Source organism: Antedon mediterranea, chromosome 2, assembly GCF_964355755.1.
Source record: "Antedon mediterranea chromosome 2, ecAntMedi1.1, whole genome shotgun sequence".
NCBI classification, from domain to species: domain Eukaryota; kingdom Metazoa; phylum Echinodermata; class Crinoidea; order Comatulida; family Antedonidae; genus Antedon; species Antedon mediterranea.
This window is the reverse complement of record NC_092671.1, coordinates 36773148-36787614: the sequence shown is the minus strand read 5'-3', so window position 1 is coordinate 36787614 and position 14467 is coordinate 36773148. Positions and strand designations below refer to the sequence as shown.

General features: G+C 30.2%; 1 protein-coding gene across 4 annotated transcripts in view; it reads left to right on the top strand.

Moving 5' to 3' along the window:
* The window catches only part of LOC140040937 (transcription factor 12-like), a 91460-nt gene that overhangs the window by 23122 nt on the left and 53871 nt on the right, over nucleotides 1–14467 (top strand). For all 4 annotated transcript variants that reach the window (XM_072087226.1, XM_072087228.1, XM_072087225.1 and 1 more), the window contains exons 5-6: nucleotides 7059–7150; nucleotides 12457–12514. In XM_072087226.1, the coding sequence (XP_071943327.1) occupies nucleotides 7059–7150; nucleotides 12457–12514 (150 nt within the window). The remainder of the gene's footprint in view (nucleotides 1–7058; nucleotides 7151–12456; nucleotides 12515–14467) is intronic.

Here is a 14467-nt window from a genome sequence, read left to right as displayed (position 1 = left end):
AAGATCACTGTATATTTGTTAGAATCTCTGTCAAACAAAACAAAAAAAAAAAACAATTTGAAAGAAGATAGTAGTGCATAAAATTAACTGGGTCCAAAACCAACTCCATTCGAATATTATGAAAACGGACTAAGCATGGAGGCATAAAATGTAAATTTATAGCGCCATAGACTGAGGTTTTTGGGAAGAGAAGAGAATTCAAAATGGGATTGAAGAACAAAAATGTATTAATAGTTTATAAATAAAAAATTAGATTATTTTTAATTCCAAAATATCACAAAGTGGCACACACACAACACATTTCCATTTAGTGTTTACTAGGAATCATAGCTTTAAATAGGAAATCTTATATTCTATTAAACCGTTATAAATTATTTACAATTATCGACAAGTTGGACATAATTGGATTGATATATAAACTGCTTTCTCAATCATGACAATTTGGTTTTAAAACCTGTTAATCAAACTATTATAATTTAATTTGATAACAATCAGAATCATTTCTCATTAACACAATCTAAATATTATGTATATATTCAATCAGTAGACGCCAACAGGAACACTCTTGTATATCAAGCAGCGTCCGTGATATAATAAAAATGAACATTGTATCGGTAGTGCAGTTTAATTAGATGATCGCCTAGGCTCAGGTTTCTTTGTGTTTCAGGTTCATTACCTGGGCATTGATAAACAGGCAGTGCTACGACTATGCAAATTAGCAGGTCAAAGGTCATTTATATCAAGTCTATAGCAATGATAAACTAATGAGCTAATGCGCTATGTAAATTAGCAGGTCAAAGGTCATTTATATAAAGTCTATAGCAATGATAAACTAATGAGCTAATGCGCTATGCAAATTAGCAGGTCAAAGGTCATTTATATAAAGTCTATAGCAATGATAAACTAATGAGCTAATGCGCTATGCAAATTAGCAGGTCAAAGGTCATTTATATAAAGTCTATAGCAGTGATAAACTAATGAGCTAATGCGCTATGTAAATTAGCGGGTCAAAGGCAGCAGCAGTTATAACTGTGATAAGCTAAAATGTGAATTAACAGGTCAAATTTAAGAGCATTAAAATATTCAGAAATTTTGATGATAAAAATTGATGCGTTATATTTATGAAATTAAAATGAATTTTTCTGTAGCAACAAGTACTTAACTATTATTTTAAAATAATCTCTTGACTGTAATACCTACTTAATAATACCTATATAGAATTAGCTATCGCACTATTGCACGCCATGTGACCCACAATCTTCCAATCAAATGCCAGGAATTTATTTAACTGTTATATAAAATTATATATAAACTAGTGAATCGAAACTGAGGAAGTAAAATGCCTCAAAAGTTTTTGATCATCATGATTCTTCTAGGAATGGCAATTTGTCCTATTGTAAATTCCCTCGGGAAGGAGAAACCGGAAGATCACTGCCATGTAGCATGATGCTGCAGCACATATGAATGTAGGTCAGGATATCAAACAATTACATCCAGGAATGAAATATAGTTAAATTTATTGACATTGCTGTTGTTGTATTGGGTGGGGTCACCATTAAGCCAAATTTGATTTTTATCAAGCAGCCTAACCTCTTCTTTGTAATTTTTCGATATAACATGATTAACTTGGATGACTTTTAGGTTATGGAATAAATTTACTATTCAAGAAGAATGGATTCATTATTCTCCCCCTGGAAAAATAATTATTTTTGTTGAATATGTCATTTTAATGTAACATAATAATTATCCATTTTTACAGTACCAAAAATTGTAAAATTGTATTTACGTGAAAAACTGTAATTTAAAGCAAAAAAAAAATTCATTTTTCATGTTGTTGGGGACAATACATCTTTAAACGCTGCATAGGAAAAGTACATACAGTACAGTATCGGTTAATATTTTGATTAGCTTTCGTTGGTAGGAAATGTAAGTGATATATATATTTTTTGTAAAGAGTATATATATATATATATATATAATAATACCTGATGATACTTCCGTTTATGACTATTCAGGATGCATTACTTTGATGTATACATCGTTTCTGATGTTCAAATTCATATTATTATGACTAATATAATATCTGTAATAAACAAAGTAGGTCTTTTTTGCAAGAGCAGCTTAATCAAATACAACCTATAGTTAACAGCGGTATAACTCAATAGGTTTGATAAAAATGATTGGATTTGATTCGGTTTCACCATAAGATTACAAGACAATATTTTTAATTATGTTGCCAGGACCCCACATTTTAAAGCTTAAGCTTCCAGTGGGGTACCCCTTTTTCTCATTTATTATCTATTATTTTTAGAAAATGTTAACTGTATTTTGTTTTTATTTGAGAAATAAAAATTATTGATTGATTGATTGATAATATGAATACAAACAATTTACAAGCAAATACATTAAATAAAAAACTAAGGATAGCCCTTAATGCGAAAGGAAAATCAACCTCATTCCATTGCAGTCCTTTAAAAACAGATAATTACAACAAACGGCATAAACATACAAACACGTATAACAATAATATATGGCAGAAGATATATAATTTGAAAATACATAAAAATTAGATGACCTACAATACATTTCTTTCAAAGCATAAAATCTTAAAAGAAGTAAAATGTAATCAATATTATTCATTAATAATTTCCAATTAATTTGGATAGTTTCCATGTTATTAAAGTTCGTCCAATTTGATACAGATTCTAGATTTTCTCTCTCCAAGGAAAAGTTCTGTGACCCAGATGTTGACAGTGCAGGAGTATTTAGTTACAGTGTAGGATAGATAATATTCAGCATCATCGACAGATCACAGAATGTATGCCTAAGATGAAATACTTGCCATTAAACGCCAATACACTGATAGGTGTTGTACATGTGCCTCAAGGGGGAAGTGTAACACTGTAGTTTACTCACTAGCCAATCGTCTGATAACCGTTCAGAAGTAAGAATTATATATGAGAATCGTGACTTTAATAACCTGCTTCATTTTATTCTTCCCAGTGGAGGAATTTTAGTATTAGCGTAGCGTTTAATGAAGCCTGCAGAGTTATTAGAAAAATTGCCTTGGTATAATTTAATTTCTGCAAATGGTGTCAAGAAGAGATTCATTTTGCTCATTGCAATCGTTTTAGTACTTATTATAAAAAAAAGTGTCAAATCATTTAAAAATACCTCATATCTTTACATAGTTGAGGGAACATGAGGCTGAATGCATTGTTGTAAAATAAATAGATTAGATTGGAAAATATTGTATCATGTCACTACAGCACGATGCAATTGTAAGGGCGTGTGACACAGTGTGTTGAACGTCCGACTACTGATCGGGAGATCGAGGTTCGAATCCAACTCTCACTGCATTGCTTGTACTGTGTTCTTTAGGCAAGATACTTTACTTACGTTTGCCTCGCTCCACCCAGGTGTATAAATGTGTACCCGGTTAGATCAAGACACAATTTTGTGCTGATTACTAGCTGCATTATGGGAGTATGTTTCCATACGTGTTTGATCCCAAAAAAATGACTGAGGTAATACTGTTCAGTGCTTAGAGGTTTCACAACATTAGGCGCTATATAAATCTAGGATATTATTATTATTTTGAAGATAATTTAACCCAATATATATTTTTCAATGTTGGTATCAATTTTTATGTGATTTCTGTAGTTCTCCGTGTCAATTCAAATCATTTTAGTTCGTCAAGCATTCTAATTTGAAAAGTGTCTTGCTTGTCACGAATATAAATCATTAAAATATGATAAAATTGGTAAAATACCAACATTCTTCCATTTATAAAATCATCTATACCGTATTAGTTGAATTCTACTGTAATTAGTGGTGTGATGAGGCTTATTTTTTAGCCCTGTTTACATGTGATGCATGTTTACTAAAGTAAACAAAAAAAACAAAATTATCCTGAATTGGTTCAATAAAGTTATAAGTGTAATGTAATAGGAAAATGGAAATCACTAGGCTTTTCACATTTCAATTTAGAGGAAGTGTAGTAATGACCTTAACTAAAGCATGAGGGCTTTAAGTACACTAGCCTTATATGGTATAGTTGGTACCAAGTATGGCTTGTGATTGGCTGATTGGATGAGAGATACCCCAAGGGGTTTTAGAAAACTGAGAAGAGCTTAAGATGAGGACAATGACTCGATATTGGTGGAATATTAAGAATAGTTTTTTCTAAGGAGAACAGTCCGCTGATGTGGCCTTCATTGGTTGAAATGATTCTGTATAGAGGTAGGGTTGTTGATAATTTTGGAATATGAATGATATTGTCTTAGGAGGAGTTAAAGGTCATATTGATGACCTTTTACTCTTTAAAGACAACCATTTTTTCATGAATACTCTTCTAATGTACTGTATGATATAAAACATACTAAATATTTTAAAATCTTCTCAAGTATTGTAAAATTAAAACATTCTTTTAGTAGTAAATATTTGTTGTGTTTTATACCAAAATCAACTGATGTAAAAAGTCAGTTTTTGTGGTAGACAAAAATCATGAATGCTCTTCTATTATGCTGTATGATTAAAACATACTAAATATTTAAAAATCTTTTCAAGTAATGTAAAATTAAAATAATATTTGTAGTAGATAAGTAATTTATATATTTGTGTTTTAAACCAAAATAAACTGATGTTAAAAGTCGGTTTTTGTGGTAGGCAAAAATCATAGATTTTTTTCAACGAATAAATGTACTGATTACGGAAATTGTTTTGTAAAGAATTCTCGGTTTACGTTCAATATTTGGAGAAGGTCTCAGTAAACAAAACTGTTGACAATTTTTGTTCATCGTAGTCGTACAATTATTGATTTCTGATCGGAATCAAATACTAGGATTTAATTGCCACACGTGTAAAATTACAAGTACGAAAATAATAACCTTAATCTAACACAGAGAAACTAGAGGAATTGTATATACAGACAGTTGTCCAACAGATGACAGGATTCACAGGGTCTTTTTTGAACTCTGTTTTATAGCCATAGTTGATAAAATAAAATAATATATCTTGTTTGTATGTAATAAACTGACTGGAAACCAGTTGCTTTAAAGCATTACGTTTTCATGTAAAAAGCTATTGATTTTTATACAAAATTTCTAAAAAAAAAGTTAACAATTACAGAATAAATTTATTCAATATTATTTAGGATTTGTTTTTATTAAATGTAAAGTATCATCTGTTTGGCTTGCTATTTAAATCTTGTTTGTTTTCCAATATTCAGAAATTTGAATAAAAAATCAATCAAATTACCAAATAGGGAAGGCCTACTTGATTATTATATAAATTTGGTTGATTAATATTTGTTTAATATTTTATATGAAATTATTATTATTATATTGTTTAATATTTTAAATGGATTTGATTTCCCAGCATGCCATCATTTTGTTGTTATGCTATAACATGTAATTGTCTGAGAATTGATTCTAAAGCTCTGTCTATACTATCAAACTACACTATCAAAATAAAGTGTGATATACCTAAACATGTTTAGTGATATGCCGAAACATGGTAGTGATATGACATCATCATGTCCATATATGGGCACATCACATTTTTTTATGTTACAAAGTTTGATAGTGTAGACAGAATTTAAAACATTTGTTGTTGTATAGATTGGTGTCCTAGGTGTTTTTAGATTTGAATTTGGATCCATCATACATTTGACGTGCTTCAAAAGTATATCACAACATATCCATAATTAAAATACAGTTCAGTTCAGTTTAGCTGTATCATCCCCTGTCGGATGTAGCCCTCCTCATGCTTCTGCCAATCCCATCTGTTCTGTGCTATCCTCGCCCACGTGGTGCCTGCATACTTTGTAATGTCGTCCCTCCATCGCCGTTTCTGCCTTCCCCTTTTTCTTGTGCCGGTTCTTGGTTGCCAGTCTGTCATACGTTTTGTCCACCTGTTGTCATCCCTTCTTGCAAGGTGTCCCGCGCCAATGCCATTTTGCTTCTTTTATTTTGTTCATTATATCTTTGACTTTAGTCAATTTCCTTATTACTGTGTTTCTGATTTTGTCCCTAATTGTCACTCCAAGCATCTGCCTTTCCATAGCTCTTTGTGCAGTGGTTAGTTTTTGTTCCAAAAATAAAAAAATCAAAAATTAAAATACATTTTGCAGCAAATTCGGATTTGCCTTTAGAGTATTTTATACAATGAATAAAAGATTTCAAATAAATACTGTATATCACAAAGAATAATAGATTTTATAGTAATGTAAAATTAAATCAAAGCAAATATACACTTGTATCATAAATTATGTTATATAATTTTTGGATAAACAGTTTTATACTCTGTTATTTTCAATGGTGATATGCAAAAGATTGTGGCTCGTAGTGATTCACATGTACTTATTTGTAGAGATATCACATAGTCAATAATAAAAACATCTGTTTTCTTGATCTCTTCTAAAGAAATCAATAATAATTATAAATTCTTTTCATAAATTGATTGCTCAAATTTTATAATTATATGTAGGTAGTTTAATGATATCATAAAATTGTTCAAACCAAAATTGCAAGACAACAAAATGTATATTTGCATTTATTACGACGTCATAGTTTTAAAAATATCTTTCTGAAATTGTGGATTTGTAAAGAAATCTGATCATTTTAGAGACAGGAAGATATCATTTATATATTTACTTTGTCATGACATGCATTTTGTTACCTTTTTAATAAGTTTTGAATCATATTTTTGTGACCTTAGATTAAATGTGTATTATAATCGTTTGCGACTATGATCATTTTTGTCACCAATTATGTTAATTTTGGTGACAATGTTATTTATTGGTGAAAATGATATTAAATCATTGATTACAATGAAATCATTATGTTATAATATGAGTTTGTTTGTGGTTTACTGTAGAGTATAGTAAAATGAAATAGTATTTGTTTCATATTTCATTCAATTTTCATTCATTGTTTTATTTTAAGTAATGCTTTAATAATAATTGTGAACAAACATGTATTCTATATTATTAAGAAGAATGACACGTTTTTATAATGACTATTATATGGGAATTTAACCTTTTTTTGTAGGAGGAGGAGGAGGAGGAGGAGGAGGAGGAGGACAAATGGAAAATAGTTCAACATGGAGTAACGGCCCAAGACCCAGTCCAAATTATGAATCATCTAGGGTAAGTCACATTAAAATTATGGAATTATGGGGGGTATTGCCGGAATTATTATATGTTGCTTCCATGTGGTCGCAAATTTACAGCCATTCAATGAATGCAAGTTTGGCTCAAAACCGGGGAAGTTCCAGGATTATGAAATAGAGAGACTCAGGCTGAGTATTTAAGCCACAGCCCCCCCCTCCCCATGGTAGGATGCTCCATGGTGGGATCCCCCCCCCCCCCCATTGTAGTGGTGCCCCTGCAAAACGCTGTCAGTAGAAAAATTCATAGACAACTTCTATTTTTTACAGTATACTATATTGTGATAAACAACTACTGATCCACAAAATATATTAAATGTAGTTTATACTAACCAGGTATTACCCCAATCTTGTTAATAATTACCCATTCAGTCGCTTGTTGCTAGGTTACCGACCATTAAAAACAGTTTTAGTGAATTTTTACATTAGAGCCTGTTATTGATCCAGACAAGTTCTGCCCAATATTTTGATTAAATTTGTTCGAAATCCTCTCCCTTGAGAACTCGTGTCTGATTCCCTCATGAGTTGCATCGTATATTTAAGACTTTAAAAACTTGCACGCATAATAAATATGGCTGACAATTTCAAACAGGGAAATTAATAACACTTGATAACGGAGTTTTTGGAAGTTAATCACCTTAAAACATGAACTTTCTCATGAGAATTTTAAACTCTGTTTACACTATCAAACTAATTTGACAAAAAAAGTGTGATGTGCCCATATATCGAGTATGGTAGTGATATGCTGAAATATGGTAGTGATATGCCCAAATATGGTAGTGATATGACATCATCATGTCCATATATGGGCACATCACATTTTTTTGTCACATAAAGTTTGATAGTGTAGACAGAGCTTAGTGTTGGTTGCGCATAGAATTTTGTTATCGTGTCATGTACAGTAATAATCTCGCTACTTGGCACTCCTTACACAAAGCAATCAAACTGATCACCATGAGATTTTTTAGCTTACAGAAGGTTATACAAGACGTGAATTCTCATTATTGTGTTGATAATAAGTCGGTTTTTTTATCGCATTGGTTTCTAGAGTTTCGGTAGAGGTCATAACACTATTTATTTCATCTTAAGTTGAAACGTATATTCAACTTGTCTGGTTACTAGTCAAATAGCTAATTCAAACTTGTAAATATTTTAATTTTTTTTAAAAGTTAGTTGTAAAATAAATTGTATTTAAATGATTAATCATTGGTATGTGACTTGTTGATTAGTATATACTTTCAGTCAAAAACATGAAAAATGACAATTAATAAAATCAGACAAAATAGGCCATTTTGCAGTTTTAATAAAGTTTAATAAAAATAAATAAAATAAAATAATTGTTTTGCTTATTTGACATTAAAATGGCATATTAAAAAACAATTGAAAAAAAACCCCTATTTTTTAGGGGGAAAATATCTTTAATATTGAAAATATGACCAATTGATGATAATGCGGGTTGTACATTGTACTTGGCTCACTGCCAATTTTAGATTTGTAAAGTATGTCCAGACATTTTAATTTTAATACATCGTCAAAATAAATAAATAACATTGACGTCAATGGAATTTACCTTTTAGGATAAACAAACAATATCTTATATAATTTATATTTCTGAAGTCTGATTCTTTGTTAAACAAATTAATTTTAATTATGATTTAATATCCACTTGTATTTGTTCATTTAACTAGAATAAAGTTGTTTATTTATTCTTATCTAATGATTAGTAATAATATTAGATGGTGAGAATTTCTTAAATGCAATATTAGCGTCGTCAGTATTGTCATTTAAAATATGAACAAGATGACATAATAGTTTAATTCGTTATTAGCAGAACTTTACTTTGGTAGACTTCCAATTAAAAAACTTGGAATCTGTCCATTGATTTTAATGACTCAACATTTCTTGTTATTAAACGTTTTGATATTTAGATACTGTATCATAATTTACATTGTAGTACTGTATGTTCACAAAATATACAAACATTATCTAATTCTTGCCAAGATTAACGAGATATTTTGCACAGGCACTTCTGTCTGTATGTATAGATGGATATTACAATATTGGAAATGCGAGAACACCTTTATCCGTAATAAGTCTCTAGTTCATGAACAATGCCCTCAATTTGGACCATCTCAATGTATCCCCTTATAAATAATAAAGGCCTATAATAAACCCCCATCTTTTTGGCACTCCTATTCAAGGGACATCCCCATTAAAGGGACACTTTTTTCGTAAGATGAACAAGGAGAAATCATGTAACACTACAACCAACCTATTCAGGGAACACCAATATTAAGGGGATACTTTTGTTTGGTTCTGAAGGTGCCCTAATCCGTACCCACCACCCTATAGTTTGTTGTACTATAATATGATATACAATTTTAACCAAATAATAGATATGCCATTTCTAATAATACTAAAATGAAATGCTATTTCCCACTAAGTTTGTACAGTATGGCTATGTAAGTTTAAGTTTCAAATTTACTTCAGAAAGTTTAAATGTTGGTGAACGCCGGTGAAGTACACAAGTATATTCAAGTATTTGACAGTTGAATGTGAAGCAAATTAATTTGGCACGATAGATTATTCCCACAGATAAAAATGGAAGTGAAAGTGTTCATTGAGGGGAAAATACTACTTATTGACAAATGCCACCTTTTTGGATTATATTGTTAATTATTCCATACAGATGTGGATTTATAAATATGTAAAATAAATGATTTTGTTGTTGTTTGTTTGCCGTTTATGCCATACTGTAGTTGATTCATTTTGCAGTAATATAATTAGGCCTATGGTAAATAAGAAACATCTTTATTTAAACTTGGTTCCCACTAGAACGTAACGCAAGGACGTAAACGCAACGCAAGCATTTTAACCAATGACAAGCAAAGTTATAGACAGTTAGCAATCACAAGCGAATAAGCCATCGCTTGTGATTGGTCAATTCACTTGCGTTGCGTTACGTCCTTGTGTTGCGTCGCTAGTGGAAACCACGCTTTAAGCTAATCCATCGGCAAAAAAATGTTTGCTTTTAATACATTAAATCACTAATAAACATTGTTTTATTTTATTTTTATTTTATTTTCAATCTTTCGACAATCAGGAACAAAAAAGTTTCCAAGCAAGAGAGCAATTTGTTACTATACAAATCATTTGATATTTCAATAATCAAAGAATTTTAAAAAATAAAATTATTTATTTTAAATACATACAGTATTGTACAAAGTCATTATAACTACTATACTGACAGCACAGAAAAACTACATTTTAAATAAATAAAAGATTTTCCATAATAGCCCAAAAGGCTCCTTTAATTTAATATAAATAAAAAGAAATTAAATATCTTTAAAAACAAATATAAATATAGATAGCCTACAGTATCTCATCTTAAAACAATCTGTTCTGTCCTGAACAAATATACTACAGTATATGTTTCTTTACCACAATAATTTAATATTTATACTCCATCATACAAAACTTTAAGAAATATATGTAATAAAAATCTTGTAATTAGATATTTAAAAAGAGATATAAATAAAGATACAGTAGCCTACAGTATCTCAGCAAAAACGTATCAGATCTTTCCTCAACAAATATGCTATATGTTTCTTTACCATAAATATTTAATTTTTATTCTTCATTATATAAAACTACTTGCACTAAAAATATATGTAATAAAAATCTTGTGATAATAGTTGTTAATAGATATATTGTGCTTGACATTATGATAGTGAAAGGTATTGAGCAATATCAAAAGTAATCATCAAGATAATACAAGATATATAATGGTTGGCAACAACTTCCTAAAGCGATTGCATTAAAACAAAAGGCTTTTAATAAGTACGCTGTCAGAGTAATAATAGCTCGTTGGTTGACAGATAAAAACTGTAATCGCCAGGATCGCTTGCACTTAGGTGTTAAAATAAACAAGATTCACTGAGTTGTTTAGATGTCTTTACGCTGATAGTTTGTTGACAGAATGGTGGATTCATTTACTGACTTAAGTTCTGTCCACACTATCAAATTAGTTTGACAAAAAAAAGTGTGGTGTACTCAAATATACTGTAGTAGTGATATGACATCATCATGTCTATGTATGGGCACATCACATTTTTTTTTCAATTTTAGCAAATTGTCAAAAATTATGTAAAATTTTATTTAGAATATTTCCATTAGAAATTGTAAATGAAAGAGAAAAATTTATGCAGTAGTTTTGGATATATATATATATATATCACTTGCACTGATGAAGGGCTAGTGTTGCCCGAACGCTCTGCTAACTTTTCTGGCTGTTTACTTTATCGTTTTGATTTAGCTTTTCGCTTTTTATTTTTGTATCTCCATTGAGATCCAGCCACTGATACCCACAGCATTGTCATTTTTTCAGTAATTTGCCTTTGGATTTATATATATATATATATAAACAAATCAGGCAAAGAACATTAATTCTAAACCGCCCGGTGATATACTGAAATTTAATTAATTAATTTGAATCTTTTTAATGAGTTGGTTTTAAGCTAATTTTAAGGTTTTTTTTCTCATGTTTTGTTGTTTGGAGTTTTATTTGATATGAATGCGATGATAATTTTACATCACCTGAATCTACTAACATCCTTTGAAGCTTTAACACCAGGAAACGAATGACAGGTTCGTTCGGATTTGATTTCCGCCATTACCATATAGCGAGACAATAAATTTATCATTTTTCTGCTGAACTCGTGTCCCTTGAGAAAGTGCTTAATAGCTTGTCTTCATTTATTCTTTGATTCTACCTGTGATTTCTATTTGATAGCATTCAATACTACCTTAATCAATATTTATAGTCGTTTTTATTTGCTTACAAATATTATCCTTAGTTTCTCCTTACATCAGTAATTATCATTTTTGTATGCGTTACAAACTTTATTGATTTTGTGATCTATTGTTCGTTATCAGATTTTTGCTATTTTTTATGAAGATTTTAGAAAGTCAGATATAAATTTTAAAGATTTTTGGTCTATATGATTTATATGCTACTGTATATAGTTAAATTTGTACATAGTTTCTTTGTAGTTAAATTATATAATTTCATTTGGTAAGTATTACTTGAAAATGGTACCATACTTATTACTGTATCATCAAACATTTTTTTTCATCGAACATATTTTTCTGTACTGTAATTTATTTTCAACAAAGTACACATACTTTTAAGATTTTTATCTAGTTATCTAGGATTATTTTTTTAGTATTATATAATTTTAATTCTTTAATGTTTTAAGGAATTTTTTTTTCTTTTAATATTTTCAGAATTATGAATATGAAATGAGTGAACGAGGAGGAATGAATGAAAGTAACTATGTAGCAGGTAAGTGTTGGTTGTGTGTTGTTACCATGGTAACACGGCTGTAGCCACCAGAATGGTTGGTCAGATTTTGATAGACCAAACCCATTATTAGATCAATGTATTATTAATTTATTAGATTCTTCAACAAGATATCATTTAAATGCATCTAAATATTGAATTAAAACCATACCTGACTGCAAACATTTGAGGGCCCCCCTGTACCCCCTTCCCAGCTAGGGTTTTTTTCCCTTTTACAATCGCACATCTTTAAATCACATTGCTGACAGAAATATCAAGATTTGTTTAATTCTATAAACAAAAACAAAACAAAATTTGTGGTAGTACAAACAATATCACAGGGCTGTAGCCACTAGTACCGTTGGTATGGTTTTTTCTGGACCACATTTCCGACAATTCTGCATCCCAATGAGAAATTGTTCTTTTTTTTGCGATCACCGCACCACTTTATTTCTCATGGCTATGACACTATATTACACTTTTGAATATTATGGTACAACGAAAGAAAGTTCAACAACTTTTGATTGTGAGAAAATCTTAAACGTTACTACCTGGAAGAGAAGTATATTAATCATGTTGGTATTTCATTTCACAATTGCACTTTAAAAAAAATTTGAACAATAGATAGTATTACATGAGAGGAACTCGTTTTCAAATGGAAACTTCCCACGATGAAATTGTCGGCACCCAGCCAGTAGAATCTATTGTGTTCTGCCTTGGGAAAAAACAAGAAGGTAACCTTGAATGTGTAGGCCTAGCACCTCAGCATGGAATAACCAAGAGCAATTCTCAGTCACAACCGCACGCTCCATGACAGCGTAAAAACGGCTAAATTAATATCAAAATGGGATACATAGTAATTAGCTTCCTTTCTTTGATGTCCTACTGTAATAGGATCCCTATTGTTCGTTGGTTAACAGGTTTGTGCTGTTCCTTTGCCCCTTAGGTTATTTTTAAAGGACAACATTCAAGTTTAGGTTTCTACCTCACGATTCTGTGTCGTAATTCATGTCCGTTCATGTTTATTCTTTACAACTTGTTTCACTGTCAAACCTAGATCTGTCGATCAGTTGTAACTTTATATTAGAAAACTTATGCAGATATAAACCAGGGAAAATTTTCATTTAAAAATTTTGTTTAGCAATATTGCTAATCAAACTGATTTTTAAGTCGAGAAACATAGTTTTGTATTGTATTTTTTGCTACACAATTTTCAAAATGTGTAGCAATAAGGTGGTTTTGTATAGCTTTTTGCTACGCTACACTGGCGAAAATGTTCCCTGTAAACCCCTCCAAAAATTGTTATAATACCACCCTAACTTTACAGTTACATCAACTAAACAGGACTGGTGTTAAAAAAAAAAAAGTTAGTTGTAGAATTATAAGAAGTAATGATACAATTTGTTTGACCCCCATAGCATAGATTTTGTAGTCTAATAATTGCTTACAATAAGTGCTGTATTTAAATTTAATTTAAATTTTGTTGGGAATAACATGCACAAGAATTTACAGTAATTTTAAAAGCAATTTAAAACCAATTTTAATTGTTCATTTTGGGAACGCAAGTATCAAATATTTTCCTTAAAATGAATATTGTTTAATATTTTATTGTTAGAATAAAATTGTTTTATAAGGAAACTTAGAATAAATCAAGGCAGAAACATCATCTGTTTTCAATTAATCACAAGGGATGACCTCATACGAAAAGCCGAAGAAAACAATGAAAGCGCTACTATGCAATATAAATCAGAAATACTAACAGAACTTGATCATTCTTAGTGTGTTCCTAATCTTTAGTCATTAAATATGATATAATAAGATATTAAAATTGATAGGAGACGATTGTTTGTTGATTTGTATATTATATAAATCATAAATGTTCATGGAATGATGATATCGAGTTTCAATTTTTCTAGGCAGTCGTTTTAGCTGTTCAGAAAGGCCTATCTAATTACA